The sequence below is a fragment of the Oncorhynchus tshawytscha genome, linkage group LG20 (assembly GCF_018296145.1).
Source record: "Oncorhynchus tshawytscha isolate Ot180627B linkage group LG20, Otsh_v2.0, whole genome shotgun sequence".
NCBI lineage: Eukaryota > Metazoa > Chordata > Actinopteri > Salmoniformes > Salmonidae > Oncorhynchus > Oncorhynchus tshawytscha.
Genome location: NC_056448.1, coordinates 36,200,178 through 36,217,691, shown reverse-complemented (window position 1 = coordinate 36,217,691; position 17,514 = coordinate 36,200,178). Strand labels below are relative to the sequence as shown.

At 44.6% G+C, this 17,514-nt stretch overlaps 1 protein-coding gene across 5 annotated transcripts in view; it reads left to right on the top strand.

Annotated features, from left to right (window-relative positions):
• The window catches only part of LOC112220102 (netrin-G2), a 118,313-nt gene that overhangs the window by 63,560 nt on the left and 37,239 nt on the right, over positions 1–17,514 (top strand). For all 5 annotated transcript variants that reach the window (XM_042302577.1, XM_042302580.1, XM_042302576.1 and 2 more), the window contains 2 exons: positions 12,665–12,837; positions 13,871–13,906. In XM_042302577.1, the coding sequence (XP_042158511.1) occupies positions 12,665–12,837; positions 13,871–13,906 (209 nt within the window). The remainder of the gene's footprint in view (positions 1–12,664; positions 12,838–13,870; positions 13,907–17,514) is intronic.

Below are 17,514 nucleotides of genomic sequence, written 5' to 3'. Positions count from 1 at the left end.
TACATATACACACAGTCACACACAAAGACACATACACAGATACATACACTCACAGACACACACACACAGACAGACAGACAAACACACAAAGATAAAAAGACACACACACACAGTAGGCCTTGCAGGCACGCAGATCTTCAGTAACCCTGTACCAGCACCCTGGGGGCCCATACACAGAGGAGGCATCCCGCCAAAACTCTCATCCCCCCCATCGCTGCTGTCCTTCAGCATTTTTTCATCCCTCTCTTCCTCAGCCAGGCTCTCACTTCTTACTCTCTTTCTTTTCAATTCTTCTCATCACTCTCTTTTCTTTTTGAAACCATTCCATATCTGTGTAGACCCCCCCCTCTTCTCTATCCCCCCATCCCTCCCCAAGCGCTCATCCCATCTGCAGTATTCATTAAAACACATTCAGCAGTGGTGGACTCTGGAGACACACACACACACACACAGAGGCAAACTCTTCCTAATATCCAAAGCAGCACAGCCCTATATGGATCTATCCACTAACACTCAAGGGCGGATGATTGGTCCAGAAAGTGATGGGTTGGGCCAGAGCCAGAACACACGTGGGTAAAGTGGGGTTTTGTAAATTCCTTATTTGCTTTGATACTCTGATTTGGTTAGAGATGATCCAAACGCGGATGACTTTGTTTTGTACAACAGCCCTCATTTTGACGTCACCACAAATGACTTCAATGATGTCAGTCTCAGACTGAAGTATATAGGGAACAAAAGTAGTGCACTACATAGGTAATAGGGTCCCATTTAGGATGGACATGTTCTTCCCCCATCTATTTTTCTACACTACTGCACCTCTGTGCGTGAGAAGAGTCCTCTGAGAAGAGAAGAGTTTAAAACAGGCCGTGGCAAAGTCTCATTATTTATATATTTCCAATAGGGCGGCTGCTGTTCAGCATACAGTACACACTGTAGAGTGGTCCTGTATTACTTCAGTCTGCACTCTGCATTGGTCTCTCTCGCTCACCCTCTCTCTCTCTCTCTCTCTCTCTCTCTCTTTCTCTTTCTCTTCTCTCCCCTTCTCTTCCCCTCTCTTCCCCTCCCTCCCTCTCTTCCCCTCCCTCCCTCCCTCTCTCTCTACACAGCCCAGTCCAGCGCTAGGCACGCAAAAGCAATTTAATGCATCCTGTGTGAATTATTTACACAGGTATACATACACAAACACAGCAGTACAGATACACACACACACACACACACACACAAACCTCCGCATGCACACAGACAGATCTAGTTTTAAAGTCACATGCACAAGTACAGTGAAATGCCTTTCTTGCAAACTCAAAACACAACAATGCAAGAATGAATAACAATGTATTACTAGAAAAAAACACATGATAAATAAGAATAAGAAATATAGGAAATATTCACACAATATAGTACAGTAAGTAAGTAAGCAAACTATATAGAGGAAATATTTGGTATCAGTTCCAATACCATATTTACAATGGGCAGGGATACTGGGAAGGGATACTGGACAGGGATACTGGGCAGGGATACTGGACAGGGATACTGGACATATGATACTGGACAGGGATACTGGACAGGGATACTGGAGGATACTGGACATATGATACTGGACAGGGATACTGGACAGGGATACTGGACATATGATACTGGACAGGGATACTGGACATATGATACTGGGCAGGGATACTGGACAGGGATACTGGACATATGATACTGGACAGGGATACTGGGCAGGGATACTGGACATATGATACTGGACAGGGATACTGGGCAGGGATACTGGATAGGGATACTGGACAGGGATACCCATTGCTTCTGTAGACACAGGGGATGTCAGTGTAAGCCACACAAACGCTCACACTCTCACTTTCATTCACACTCTCTCTCTCTCACACACACACACACACAGTGTGTGTGTATGGGAGCAGGGGAGTGTGTGTGTATGGGAGAAGGGGAGTGTGTGTGTATGGGAGAAGGGGAGTGTGTGTGTATGGGAGAAGGGGAGTGTGTATGTATGGGAGAAGGGGAGTGTGTGTGTATGGGAGCAGGGGAGTGTGTGTGTATGGGAGAAGGGGAGTGTGTGTGAATGGGAGCAGGGGAGTGTGTGTGTGTATGGGAGCAGGGGAGTGTGTGTGTGTGTATGGGAGCAGCGGAGTGTGTGTGTATGGGAGCAGGGGAGTGTGTGTGTATGGGAGCAGGGGAGTGTGTGTGTGTATGGGAGAAGGGGAGTGTGTGTGTGTATGGGAGCAGGGGAGTGTGTGTGTATGGGAGAAGGGGAGTGTGTGTGTGTATGGGAGCAGGGGAGTGTGTGTGTATGGGAGCAGCGGAGTGTGTTTATTTACCCTAAAAGCACATTCCCTTTAGCATGTCCCAAGCTCCCACAGACGTTACAACAGAGAGAGATTCCATCCGATGTTATCTGGAATACAAGTCCAAAACAACAGTGAAAACAGACAGACAGACTAGATCACATCTACATTAAACTTCTTTACGGTCACAATCATTTTACAACGATGAAAAATGTAATGAAAATGAAATGATTGAAACTTTAAACTACCCCTTGGTCTGAATGAGGGAAGAGCTGTGAATAGACCGACAATTATCTCGGTCACCAGATCATTGAAGGGGAGTTCCGTTATAGATTACCTGAGCCCATAAAATAGAAAGACAGAGAGAGAACGGGATAAGGGAGAGAGAGAGAGAAGGATAAGGGAGAGAGAGAGAGAGAAGGATAAGGGGGAGAGAGAGAGAGAAGGATAAGGGGAGAGAGAGAGAATGATAAGGGGGAGAGAGAGAGAGAAGGATAAGGGGGAGAGAGAGAATGATAAGGGGAGAGAGAGAGAGAAGGATAAGGGGGAGAGAGAGAGAGAGAGAGAGAGAGAGAAAAAGAGGGATAAGGGAGCGAGAGAGAGTGAGAGGAAAGGAGGGAGGTCGGAGATCGCTCTCTCACACACACACACACACAAACCCCTCTGCTCCGAGAGACTGCACTCCAGGAAAATCGATCCTCCTTCAGAGTAAAGAAATTTATGAAGCAGGAACATAAACGCAGTCATGTCCAATTAGCTCCACTGAATTTACGATTGGAGGAGGAGGGAGGGGAGGAGACGGGGAAGAGGAGATGGGTGGTGATAAAGACATTAGGCGAGGCCAATAAGACCTGCTGATCAATGACCCGTCTCCACACTATGGAGCGTGACTGTGCGTACGTGCGTGGGTATGTGTGTGTGTCTAAAGCGTTGTGGTCCCAGACAGCACACCAGTACCTGGTTTGCCGAGAGCATATGAACCAGAAGGAGGAGAATAGCCAGCTAGTGTGAGTTTGGAGTTCTACTGTAGATCTACTGAGAATCAGATCAAGTACAATGTCCCAAATGGCACCCTATTTCTTCTTAATGTATTTATTTAACATTTATTTAACCAGCCAAGTCAGTTAAAAAACTAATTCTTCTTTACAATGACGGTCTACCGGGGAACAGTGGGTTAACTGCCTTGTTCAGGGGTAGAACGACAGATTTTTTTTAACCTTGTCAGCTCAGGGATTCAATCCAGCAACCTTTCAGTTACTGGCCCAACGCTCTAACCACTAGGCTACCTACCGTCTGAACAAAAGTGCACTACAAAGGGAATAGGATGCCACTTGGGCCATAGTCATTGAGAAAAGCACCATGGCAATAGAACTAACCCTGTCATTTCCTTCCAAACAGCGAAGACACAGAGACATTACCTTTACATGTTAGTCATTTAACAGACACTCTTATCCAGAGCAACTTACAGTTAGCACATTCATCTTAAGATAGCTAGGTAAGTTGCGAACATGTACACTACAGTACTTTCTCCGTGATGGATGAATGAACAGCGAGAGAGAGAAAAAGGACAGGAGGGAGATCTCCCCTGCTGTGTGTGATGCTGCATTGATGCAGTCTGTCTGTCATCCCAGGTTAGAGAAGCATCCATGCGGACCGTCCTCCTGGTGTTCCCCCTGCGGTCAGGGAGCAAGGCTGATTGGCAGCTTTGGTCCCCCCCCACCCCACACACACACAGAGAGTGGTAAAGCCTCCTCCATCCTCCTCTCTGTCATCCCTTCATCTCAGAGGAAGGGATTCTCTCCTACTTCCCTTGCCCCCGCAACCCAACACCTCTACATTGTATAGTCCATTGGATGGGAGGGAGGAGACAAGGAGGGAAGAGAGAGAGAGCGAGATGGTTGAGTCCCCAGAGAGAGAGAGAGAAGAGGAGAGGAGAAGAACATGCGTAAAAGAAGACCGAGAGATGAAGGCCTATTAACGGCTGCTTCCAGCTATGTCCCCAGTCTCCCTCCATCTCTCCTAGCCTCCCTCTCTCCCTCCTCCTCTCCTAGCCTCAATCTCTCCCTCCTCCATCTCTCCCTCCTCCTCTCCTAGCCTCCATCTCTCCCTCCTCCTCTCCTAGCCTCCATCTCTCCCTCCTCCTCTCCTAGCCTCAATCTCTCCCTCCTCCTCTCCTAGCCTCAATCTCTCCCTCCTCCTCTCCTAACCTCCATCTCTCCCTTCTCCTGCCTTCCCTCTCTCCCTTCTCTATCTCTCCCTTCTCCTCTCCTCCATCTCTCCCTCTTCCTCTGCTAGCCTTCATCTCTCCTTTCTCATCTCCTAGCCTCCATCTCTCCCTCCTCCTCTCCTAGCCTCAATCTCTCCCTCCTCCTCTCCTAACCTCCATCTCTCCCTTCTCCTGCCTTCCATCTCTCCCTTCTCTATCTCTCCCTCCTCTCCTGCCTCCATCTCTCCCTCTTCCTCTCCTAGCCTCCATCTGTCCCTTCTCTCCTCCATCTGTCACTTCTCTCCTCTCTTCCATCTCTCCCTTCTCTTCTCCTAGCCTCCATCTCTCCCTCCTCTCCTAGCCTCCATCACTCCCTCCTCCTCTCCTAGCCTCCATCACTCCCTCCTCCTCTCCTAGTCTCCATCACTCCCTCCTCCTCTCCTCCACATGATGCTCCCTTGATGTTTGTTTATCTTTTATTCGTATTTATTTCTCTAATTGCCCCATCTCTCTGCTGTCTCCAACTGGCTCTCCTGCCCGCATCTTACAACGAACACACACACACTGTAATGCCACGAGAGAGAGAGAGCGAGAGAGCGCTAGACAGGTGCACAAGTTAATTCAGAAAGACAGACCGGTAGGCAGACTGATAGACAGCCAGGTAGACGGACGGACGGACAGACACACACAATCACATTCAAACACAGTTCAGCTTTGTCTGTGTCTGTCTCCGTCCATCTGTCCACCTGTCTGTCTGTACAAGTGGAGCTACTACCTAGCGGACAGAGTGATGCATTTTCATATATCTCTGTCGGTCTCCGTCTCTGTCTCGCTCTCTGTCTCAGTCTCTCTCTCTCTCTGTACAGTGTCTCTCTCTCTGATGGATCCTGATGCCCTGTCCTCAGCTAAGAGCTCCCTCCCTCCCTCACTGCTCCACTCACTTCAGTTTGATGACTGCAGTGGGGGAGATGCAGCAGTCAGACATTAACATATTGTGATTGTGGCCCATGTATTATTAGTGTGCAGAGGGACTGTGAGTAGAGAGAAGGAGAACTCCCACTCTTCAAAAGCCTGAGTGTTACAATCACTCATCTGGAAAAAGACAGTAGTTCCGGGGTGGAGATGGGAGAGGGGGAAGGTGTGTGTATGTCAGGAGTTGGGGAAAGCAGGTTAAGGGTGGGCTGCAGCATCTTGCTACACATTTTGGTTTGGGCTTTAACCAGCCCTGGGTCATGTTCATTAGGCTGCAAATAAAATAAAAAGCACTGAAAAAGGGTGGGATTATATAGATTTATTAACGTTCAATAAATTCCCTAGTTCTCTCGAAATCCAGCTCAGAGGATTCCCGGAATCAGGAGGGAATAAATCCTCCAACCAGGATTTCTGGAAAACTAGGGAATTTATTGAAAGTTCCTGGAATTTTTCAACCCTACTGTACCTATACTTGTCTAATTATAATTTTTTGGTTTCTGTGTGTGTGTGTGTGTGTGTGTGTGTGTGCCCCATAAACAGAGAGATGTCCAGTAAACCTGTCCCACAGAAACCAAAAAATTATAATTGTGTGTGTGTGTGTGTGTGTGCAGGAGCACTACATGAAGTGTGTGTTTGCGAGAGCAATAGAACGAGAGAAGGGTGGCAGACCGTTTCCCTTGCTAAATGCATGTATCAAGACGTTGTTGTATGTTCTTCAGTTGACATGACTCTAATTGACGTAAGGGAAGCCTATAATCCTCTATACATTCTAGATCTACTCTACTCTATTTTCCTAGTAAGATTTATTCCTGAAGATAAAATAATCCGCAGGTGCTGATAAGGTACAGTAATGCGGTAGCCTGTCAGTCAGTCAGGCCATTGCTCAAGATCTACTTCGAGGTCCGATGTCCGCACGGTACCCAGGACGACAGGAGATGCCTTCAAAACTGGCCACTAGGCACTATTGGCAACAAGTAAGCATTGGTTTTGCTAGGGTCTTGTGGATTGGGATGGCTGATTGGCGTAAACGGAGAGCTCCGGCTCCGAGGGTCACATATTCAATCCCAGTGACAGGCAGCATTTTTTTTAACCATATCTCAAACATTAACCCTTAATTTACCCATTCGGAATTAATGCCTAAACTTAAACAGCTGCGAGGCGCCGGAAACAGCAGCGGAGCAACCCAGGTTGTCTAAAACACTTAGAAATGTCATGTTTGGAGAAACTTTGAAATTTGACGTTTGGAGAAACGTGGACAAACGTTGGAATCTGAAGTTATATTGGTCAAAGTGTGAGATCTTGTTTTAGTCATCCCTGGATCCCTGGATCTGTCCTCTGTCACATCCTCTCTCTGAGTAATGCCCCAGGATGGCTCATAGGTGAACGCAGTAAACCTGCCCCATAGACAGAGAGATGTCCAGTAAACCTGTCCCATAGACAGAGAGATGTCCAGTAAACCTGTCCCATAGAAAGAGAGATGTCCAGTAAACCTGTCCCATAGAAAGAGAGATGTCCAGTAAACCTGTCCCATAGAAAGAGAGATGTCCAGTAAACCTGTCCCATAGAAAGAGAGATGTCCAGTAAACCTGTCCCATAGACAGAGAGATGTCCAGTAAACCTGTCCCATAGACAGAGAGATGTCCAGTAAACCTGTCCCATAGACAGAGAGATGTCCAGTAAACCTGTCCCATAGAAAGAGAGATGTCCAGTGTGCACACGTACACTGAGTATACAAAATATTAAGAACACCTGCTCTTTTCATGACATTGACTGAACAGGTGCATCCAGGTCAAAGCTATGATCCCTTATTGATGTCTCTTGTTAAATCCACTTCAGTCAGTGTAGATGAAGGGGAGGAGACAGGTTAAGGTTAATAAATCCTCATAAGGATCTCTACAGATTGATATCCCACTCTTGGTACGGTTAAGCTAATGTATGCTAATGTGATTAGCATGACATTGTAAGTAACAGGAACATTTCCCAGGACATAGACATATCTGATATTGGCAGAAAGCTTAAATTCTTGTTAATCTAACTACACTGTCAAATGTACAGTAGCTATTACAGTGAAATAATACCATGCTATTGTTTGAGGAGAGTGCACAGTTATGAACTTTAAAAATTATGAATAAAACAATTAGGCACATTTGAGCAGTCTTAACACAAAATGTTGAACAGAAATACAATGGTTCATTGGATCAGTCTAAAACTTTGCACATACAATGCTGCCATCTGGTGGACAAAATCTAAATTGCGCCTTTCTCTTGCATTTCAAAGATGGTGGGACAAAAAACGCATGTTTTTTTCTTTGTATTATCTTTTACCAGATATAATGTGTTATATTCTCCTACATTCATTTCACATTTCTGCAAACTTCAGTGTTCCCTTTCAAATGGTATCAAGAATATGCATATCCTTGCTTCAGGTCCTGAGCTACAGGCAGTTAGATTTGGGTATGTAATTTTAGGTGGGAAAAAAAGGGGTGGATTCTTAAGATTAAAGAAGGATTTTTAAGCCTTGAGACAATTGAGACATGGACTGAATGTGTGCCATTCCGGGGGTGAATGGGCAAGACAATAAATATAAGTGCCTTTGAATGGGGTATGGTTGTAGGTGCAAGGCGCACCGGTTTGTGTCAAGAACTGCAACGCTGCTGGGTTTTTCACACTCATCAGTTTTCCGTGTGTATCAAGAATAGTCCAGCACCCAAAGGATATACAGCCAACTTGACACAACTGTGGGAAGCATTGGAGTCAACATCCCTGTGCAACGCTTTTGACACCTTGTAGAGTCCATGGCCCAATGAATTTAGGCTGATCTGAGGGTAAAAAAAAGTCAGGGGTGCAACTCAATGTATACGCATTTGTTTGCATGTGTGTGTGCGTGCGTGCGTGTACGTGCATGTGTCTAGGTGAATATAGGGCTGTGCTTCTCTCTGAATGGATTCAGTGATTCACTGTGATCATAAAGTTTTAGTCCAGGGTCCGTATCCACATAGTGTCTCAGAATAGGAGTGCTGATCTAGGGTCAGATTTTCCTTTTGGATCATAATGAATAATATTATATGGACAGATCCTAGGTCCTATCACTCGGACTCTGAGATGCTTTGTGGATGGGGTGTTAGTGTACACTCCTCCACTATGTTCTAGAGTTAGGTGCTATAATGGAATGAACGGTAATAATGTAGGTAATGCAGTTAAAGGAGAGGACTGGTGACGCAGGGAGGGAGGTGTACATCTGAAACTAGAGAGACGAGATAGAGAGAGTACGGCCCAGTACCAAGCTTCCTTCCATCCAGGACCTCTATACCAGGTGGTGTCAGAGGAAGGCCCTAAAAATTTATTCCAGCCACGCTAGTCATGGACTATTCTCTCTGCTACCGCACGGCAAGCGGTACCAGAGCACCAAGTCTAGGTCCAAGAGGCTTCTAAACAGCTTCTACCCCCAAGCCATCAGACTCCTGAACATCTAATCAAATGGCTACCCAGACTATTTGCATTGCCCCCCCCCCCTTTTACACCACTGTTACTCTCTGTTATTATCTATGCATAGTCACTTTAATAACTTTACCTACATGTACATATTACCTAAATTACCTTGACTAACCGGTACCCCCGCACATTGACTCTGTACCGGTACCCCCTATATATAGCTTCTCTATTGTTATTTTACCTCTGCTCTTTATCTACTTGGAACTTTTATTTCTTATTCTCATTTATATATTTTAAACTGCATTGTTGTTAGGGGCTTGTAAGAAAGCATTTCACTGTAAGGTTGTTGTAGTCGGCGCATGTGACAAATACAATTTGATTTGATTTGAGAGAGAGAGAGGGGAGATTGTGAGAGAGAAAGAGAAAGAAAGGGTCCAGACGGAGAGAGAGAGAGAGACAGAGAAGTGATGAAGGAAGCTTGAAGTAGTAATTTTGCCAGTGTACAGGGCCCATTCATTGAATATTTGATGTAGACGGATAGCTGTCCACTCCAGCAGAACAAACCAGATTGGAATCCAGCCGCTCATCTGGAAAAGACTGTAATTTAAAGTCAGAGCCGCCGTGACATCCTCAAGATCCTCATTTCCTGTCTCATGATTCTTACTGCTGGACCAACCCACCTGGGCTCTGCCCCTTGTCACACACACAAGCATGCACGCAAACACACACACATAAATATGTGCGCACACAACACGCATGCACGCACGTACGCAAACATGCACACTCAAACACACAAACCTATCAGCCCGGCTTTCCTGGCAATTATCGACCAAACTGAGCAGATTTATTCTTGAACAACAAGCAGTAGTTTTGAGTGTGCATCAGTGAGAGTTCAGAGCTGTCTGTCAATGATGTTATGGTACCAGATCCACATTGTATTCTTCCGTATTGTCTCTTGAATGCAAGTGTGTATAAATCAAAAATTACACTTTGCCAAGTGTTCACTATAATCAAGTTAGAGTTCACACACCTACTATTGCTGCTCCTCTCTCCCCTCCACCCAGGTGTCTAACATGCTGGCCACACCACTCGCGTTACGTGCGTGAGCGTTGCAAAATAAATGTACACATACATGCTATTTAATCATTGCATCCGAACTGCTCGCGTGCATCTGTGTAGGCAGGCGCTAAAATAGAACCTGGTTCTATTTGTGACGTTTAATGCGCTGCAAGTCCCGCCTCTCCCATCTCCCCATTGGTTTTTAGGAGCATATACCCACGTGGGTGATTGAAAGATGAACTGAAGTCCACACTCCAGTCCAGTTGGTAGTGGTAACGCACCTTAAAGTTGGTTGCCAACCGACATATAGAGTCTGAAGAAGAAGAAGCCTGAAGGAGAAGAGATTACTAGAAACAAACTTTGTTTACCCTTTTATCTGTGGATTAATTGTCAGAGTAGAGGACCTTGTCCATTTCAGGTAAAACAACAAACCAAAGTTTATATCCCAGGACAAATTAGCTATCAACAGCAAGCAAGGTAGCTAAATTGCCATGAATGTTAAATACTTTTCAACCTGTCCCCAAATGAATATAGTTGGTTCATTTTGATATTTCAACTTGTGTGTCCTGATCGCGTCTGGTGTGGATGGACAAAATCAGCACGCTCGCAACCGGTCTAGTCAGCATGTAAGAGACTTCCTACTGCTCCTCTCTCCCCTCCATTCAGGTGTCTAAATGTGACCTGCAAATGTTTCTGTGATATATACAGTGCCTTGCGAAAGTATTCGGGCCCCTTGAACTTTGCGACCTTTTGCCACATTTCAGGCTTCAAGCAAAAAGATATAAAACTGTATTTTTTTGTGAAGAATGAACAGCAAGTGGGACACAATCATGAAGTGGAATGACATTTATTGGATATTTCAAACTTTTTTAACAAATCAAAAACTGAAAAATTGGGCGTGCAAAATTATTCAGCCCCTTTACTTTCAGTGCAGCAAACTCTCCAGAAGTTCAGTGAGGATCTCTGAATGATCCAATGTTGACCTAAATGACTAATGATGATAAATACAATCCACCTGTGTGTAATCAAGTCTCCGTATAAATGCACCTGCACTGTGATAGTCTCAGAGGTCCGTTAAAAGCGCAGAGAGCATCATGAAGAACAAGGAACACACCAGGCAGGTCCGAGATACTGTTGTGAAGAAGTTTAAAGCCGGATTTGGATACAAAAAGATTTCCCAAGCTTTAAACATCCCAAGGAGCACTGTGCAAGCGATAATATTGAAATGGAAGGAGTATCAGACCACTGCAAATCTACCAAGACCTGGCCGTCCCTCTAAACTTTCAGCTCATACAAGGAGAAGACTGATCAGAGATGCAGCCAAGAGGCCCATGATCACTCTGGATGAACTGCAGAGATCTACAGCTGAGGTGGGACACTCTGTCCATAGGACAACAATCAGTCGTATATTGCACAAATCTGGCCTTTATGGAAGAGTGGCAAGAAGAAAGCCATTTCTTAAAGATATCCATAAAAAGTGTCGTTTAAAGTTTGCCACAAGCCACCTGGGAGACATACCAAACATGTGGAAGAAGGTGCTCTGGTCAGATGAAACCAAAATTGAACTTTTTGGCAACAATGCAAAACGTTATGTTTGGCGTAAAAGCAACACAGCGCATCACCCTGAACACACCATCCCCACTGTCAAACATGGTGGTGGCAGCATCATGGTTTGGGCCTGCTTTTCTTCAGCAGGGACAGGGAAGATGGTTAAAATTGATGGGAAGATGGATGGAGCCAAATACAGGACCATTCTGGAAGAAAACCTGATGGTCTGCAAAAGACCTGAGACTGGGACGGAGATTTGTCTTCCAACAAGACAATGATCCAAAACATAAAGCAAAATCTACAATGGAATGGTTCAAAAATAAACATATCCAGGTGTTAGAATGGCCAAGTCAAAGTCCAGACCTGAATCCAATCGAGAATCTGTGGAAAGAACTGAAAACTGCTGTTCACAAATGCTCTCCATCCATCCTCACTGAGCTCAAGCTGTTTTGCAAGGAGGAATGGGAAAAAATGTCAGTCTCTCGATGTGCAAAACTGATAGAGACATACCCCAAACGACTTACAGCTGTAATCGCAGCAAAAGGTGGTGCTACAAAGTATTAACTTAAGGGGGCTGAATAATTTTGCACGCCCAATTTTTCAGTTTTTGATTTGTTAAAAAAGTTTGAAATATCCAATAAATGTCGTTCCACTTCATGATTGTGTCCCACTTGTTGTTGATTCTTCACAAAAAAATACAGTTTTATATCTTTATGTTTGAAGCCTGAAATGTGGCAAAAGGTCGCAAAGTTCAAGGGGGCCGAATACTTTCGCAAGGCACTGTAATACAAAACTTCTTCTGGTTTAGGTCAACTGTGTTATTGTTTCATTTAAGATATTGTTAGGGAGTCAGTAGGTAGTCCTGACTGGGGCTTGAACCCATCACCTTTACTGTTACGTCAAGGGATGTGAATCTGTTGACGAGGTGCCTAGGTGTTGGATCAAGGTCGTTGCAACATACAATATAGTACACACTCACTCCAGTGCCTTTGCTACCCTTTCACACACCCGGACACACCCCCACACACACCCAGTCACAGACACTCACTTGTCATTACTTGGTGTAAACATCTGGCACATCCATAAACAGTCACACACACAGACCTCTCCTTTCACACACTCACATTCTTCCTCCTGTCTCCTGTACCCAGGTGTAAGTGTAACCTACATGCATCGCTGTGCCTGCTGCAGGAGGGAGACCTCCAGTGTCAGTGTGAACACAACACCACGGGACAGGACTGTCAGCGCTGCAAGAAGGGCTTCAAAGCCAAGTCCTGGAAGGCTGGCTCATACCTGCCCACACCCAACGGATCCCCCAACACCTGTATGTGCCCCAGTTCTATCCTATGTTCCCTTTGAACAGGTCCCTCTTATACAGCTCACTCATACAGAAAGTTCATTCCAGAATATTCTATTCTAATATGTCTACTTACTATAGGTACGCTGAATAGAAAGAAAACTGCTGGTAACAATACATGTTTGCGACTTACTGTAGTTTTGTCAAGTATAGTCGCCCAAAATGGTTTGTCTTATGCACTGTTGTTGATCTGTAACAGTGTAACAACTATGTATCTACTATGTAATTACTAAAACTGTGGGTTGGTAATCAATTGATTTTAAGGGATGAAGTATTTTGAAACACAAATTGTATATATAATATGTCACATATATGCCATTTAGCAGACACTTTTTACTGGACTTGTTAACACTATGTTGGATCCTTTATGCATAAAAGGTTAAGTTCTTGTGTTATTTTTGATAATAAATATTTATTTGAAACATGTATGAAGGATGCATGTGGAATCCCCAGACGTCTCTGTCCAATGTCCTGAATGAAAGAGAGATGAGTTATGTAAAAAAAGAGAGAAGGACAGGGGGAAGAAAAGAGAGAGCGAGGGGAAGAGATAAGAGAGAGAAATCGAGATGCAGAGTTCTTTCCCCTTTACCTAAGAGCAGAGAACAAAGCTGTGTAAAGTGTGTGGGGGGGGCTAGCGATCATAAAATAATCATCTAGGCCAGCTACTCCCGTCCTGCCACGAACTGCATATAGATCAGTGTTCCGCTGTCCTGGTCCCACGGAATGTGCCCGTTCAGCACCAACACAACAGATTTAACTGATTAATGGACAAATTATCAACGGTAGTTAATTGGTTGAATCAGGTGTGTTTGGTACTGGGTTGGAGCAAAAGCCTGCACCCACTCAGGTCAGGCCAGATTTGAAGAACTCTGATTTACTTGCTCTTTCTACAGAGTATGATAAATGAGGGAGGGAAGACTGTCAAATGAATGCATAAATAAACAGATACTTATCCTCTTTCTTTTGTTCCCCCCCCCCTCTCTCTCTCCCTCCTTTTCAGGTGCAGTCGCTGGTGCCCCCATGGGCGGTGGTTCTAGTAAGTTAAAACAAGCCAAGCAGAGGATGCTGCATCCACTTTCTCTCTCACATGTATCCCTTTATCCCTCCATCTAACACATCGTTCCATCTCTCTGTTCTTCATCCAGCTCCCTCTGTTCTTCTTTGTTGGTTGCAGCGCTGGTCTTGTCTTCTATATTATTGATAGGCCTCCCTGTACTGTTGGCACCGTTATGTCCTTTTCATCCCAGCTACGCTAGCTTTCACTGGAGGAATCTTTCCACAGTTCTTTCTTACTTATGTTGGACTGAAGTCACACTGGTGGAGAAGCATGGAAGAGAAAGAGATAATGAAAGAGAAAGGGGGGGGTGGGGAACGAGTGTGTGGGTGGTAAAGCAGAGGCAGGGGAAAAGGATGAGAGAGAGAGAGAGAGAGAGACAGACAGACAGACAGACAGACAGACAGACAGACAGACAGACAGACAGACAGACAGACAGACAGACAGACAGACAGACAGACAGACAGAGAGACAGAGAGAGCAAGAGAGAGAGAGTGAGAGAGAGAGAGACAGACAGACAGACAGACAGAGAGACAGACAGAGAGACAGACAGAGAGACAGAGAGAGCAAGAGAGAGAGAGTGAGAGAGAGCAGGGGAGTGTGTGTGTGTGTGAGAGAGAGAGGGAGGGAGTGTGAATGTTTAAGTGTGCTGTAATGCGGTGTGATTCCGGGAGAGGAACTCCTAGAGGAATGAATAAAAGGGAATTTGATTAGGGATTCTCTCTGTGGAGACACTCTCTGCTCCGAGCGTTTAGATGGAAACCATGGGCAAAGTGGCAACATCAGACCTGACAGACAGCACTGGTCTCTCATTAGTTAGTCTACAGGCTGACTGGGCCGCCGTTACTTTTTGTGACAAGGAACTCATTTTTCACAAAATATTGCATGTTACAACCGGCACCCTATAGGACTGGATGGGGGACAGTGGTTAAAACAGACTTGTAAAACTCGCAGATCTATATTCGATTTGTTTTAAAACTATTTATTGATTTAAATATATGACATATGCTTTTAGACTAGTCTTAGTGCTTCCAATGTTGTTTCGGTTGAAACAGGGTGTGAGGGGGATGTTTTGGGTGGAGAGGGGATGTTTTGATTGGAGAGGGGGATGTTTTGGGCGGGAGGGGGATGTTTTGATTGGAGAGGGGATGTTTTGATTGGAGAGGGGGATGTTTTGGGCGGGAGGGGGTGTTTTGGGCGGGAGGGGATGTTTTGATTGGAGAGGGGATGTTTTGATTGGAGAGGGGGATGTTTTGGGCGGGAGGGGTTGTTTTGGTTGGAGAGGGGGATGTTTTGGTTGGAGAGGGGATGTTTTGGTTGGGGATGTTTTGGTTGGAGAGGGGGATGTTTGTTAGTCAACTTGGAATCTTCTTTCTCACAGAACTTTCAGAACATTTGCCTTTGACCACCTTCAATCACCACTACTACCTCCATAACTGAAAGTCAACCTGAAACCTGAAGTGAACCTGAAACTACAGCCATAACCCCCACTACCACACCAGAACCAGATCCGTTCACAACCGCTACTCAGGAAGCCTCTGCTAGTATTCATGGTCGAGGGCACCTAGAGAAGGTAGAGGTAGTGATAGGTCCAAAATTATAGATAGTAGTTATAGGTAGGGTGTGTGTGTTTATTTCAGACGTACATTATCTCTTGTGCATTATCATTGTCAAGCCATCATCTTGGTTGACATTAATGCAATATGTGGCTACTGGCTAGTCCCTCTAGTTCATTCATAGGAGAGAGTGGGTGTTGAGCTGCTACAGTATGGACTGTCTGACTGGATTCTTTTTGACTGACTGGGTTTGAGGAGCCCATATCCGACAGGACCAAACACACACTGTCAAGACCATGAATATAAAGTGGTCCTCAGAACCGGGTCTTGTTCCGACTGACGACGGTCCCAGGCTAAATTTAAACCTGGCATCTAGGGAGCTGGTGCGCCGCTCGTGTTCCTCCAGAAAAGCACTTAGGACGTGGGAAGCAGGGAGGGAGAGGCCCAAGAAAGAGGGAATGCCAGGAACGTTGTCTGTGATGTCGTCAGAATTTTCTTTGAGGAAATCCATTAAGTGGTGTTGTTGAACAGCGCAGCACTTTTTGGACTTTTTAGGCCGACGTCAGGAGCTCCGATAAAGTCACTGATAAGCTGTGATTGAGGAGCAGCTGACTGAAGCACAGTCGAAATTCCTTTAGGGACTTTTCAAAGACCACAGTGTAAGGATCAAGGTTAGGTAGTGACACAAACTTGAATTGTCACATTTGACCAATTATTGCATACTATTTCCTACAAAGACAATTAAAGACATTTTGTTATCAGACATATTGCTCATTTTATATACCGCAGTAAGTAGGTCTACTGTATTTTATTTTCAGTGTGTTTTATTTTCAGCTAGGCAACCACTGAGCCAGCTATACTGTTGTTAGAGAAGACCACAGTCTAACAAACTACCAGGTTTGGGGTTCATTCCATTTCAATTCGAGTCTATTCAGAAAGTAAACAAAATCCCAATTCCAATTCAACATTTTGAATTGAGCAGCTAACCGATCGCTGCAGCTGTACATAGTCCATCGGTAAATAGCCCACCCAATTTACCTACCTCATCCCCATACTGTTTTTATTTATTTACTTTTCTGCTCTTTTGCACACCAGTATCTCTACCTGCACATGACCATCTGATCATTTATCACTCCAGTGTTAATCTGCTAAAATTGTAATTATTCTCCTACCTCCTCATGCCTTTTGTACACAATGTATATAGACTCCTTTTTTCTTTTTTTTCTACTGTGTTATTGACTTGTTAATTGTTTACTCCATGTGTAACTCTGTGTTGTCTGTTCACACTGCTATGCTTTATCTTGGCCAGGTCGCAGTTGCAAATGAGAACCTGTTCTCAACTAGCCTACCTAGTTAAATAAAGGTGTTCTCAACTAGCCTACCTGGTTAAATAAAGGTGTTCTCAACTAGCCTACCTGGTTAAATAAAGGTGTTCTCAACTAGCCTACCTGGTTAAATAAAGGTGTTCTCAACTAGCCTACCTGGTTAAACAAAGGTGTTCTCAACTAGCCTACCTGGTTAAATAAAGGTGTTCTCAACTAGCCTACCTGGTTAAATAAAGGTGTTCTCAACTAGCCTACCTGGTTAAATAAAGGTGTTCTCAACTAGCCTACCTGGTTAAATAAAGGTGTTCTCAACTAGCCTACCTGGTTAAATAAAGGTGTTCTCAACTAGCCTACCTGGTTAAATAAAGGTGTTCTCAACTAGCCTACCTGGTTAAACAAAGGTGTTCTCAACTAGCCTACCTGGTTAAATAAAGGTGTTCTCAACTAGCCTACCTGGTTAAATAAAGGTGTTCTCAACTAGCCTTCCTGGTTAAATAAAGGTGTTCTCAACTAGCCTTCCTGGTTAAATAAAGGTGTTCTCAACTAGCCTTCCTGGTTAAATAAAGGTGTTCTCAACTAGCCTACCTGGTTAAATAAAGGTGTTCTCAACTAGCCTTCCTGGTTAAATAAAGGTGAAATAAATAAATGTAAAACATTTTTTTTTCCTAATTGAAAAGCACTGAAGAGAATTGGAGTTGGAATTGAAATG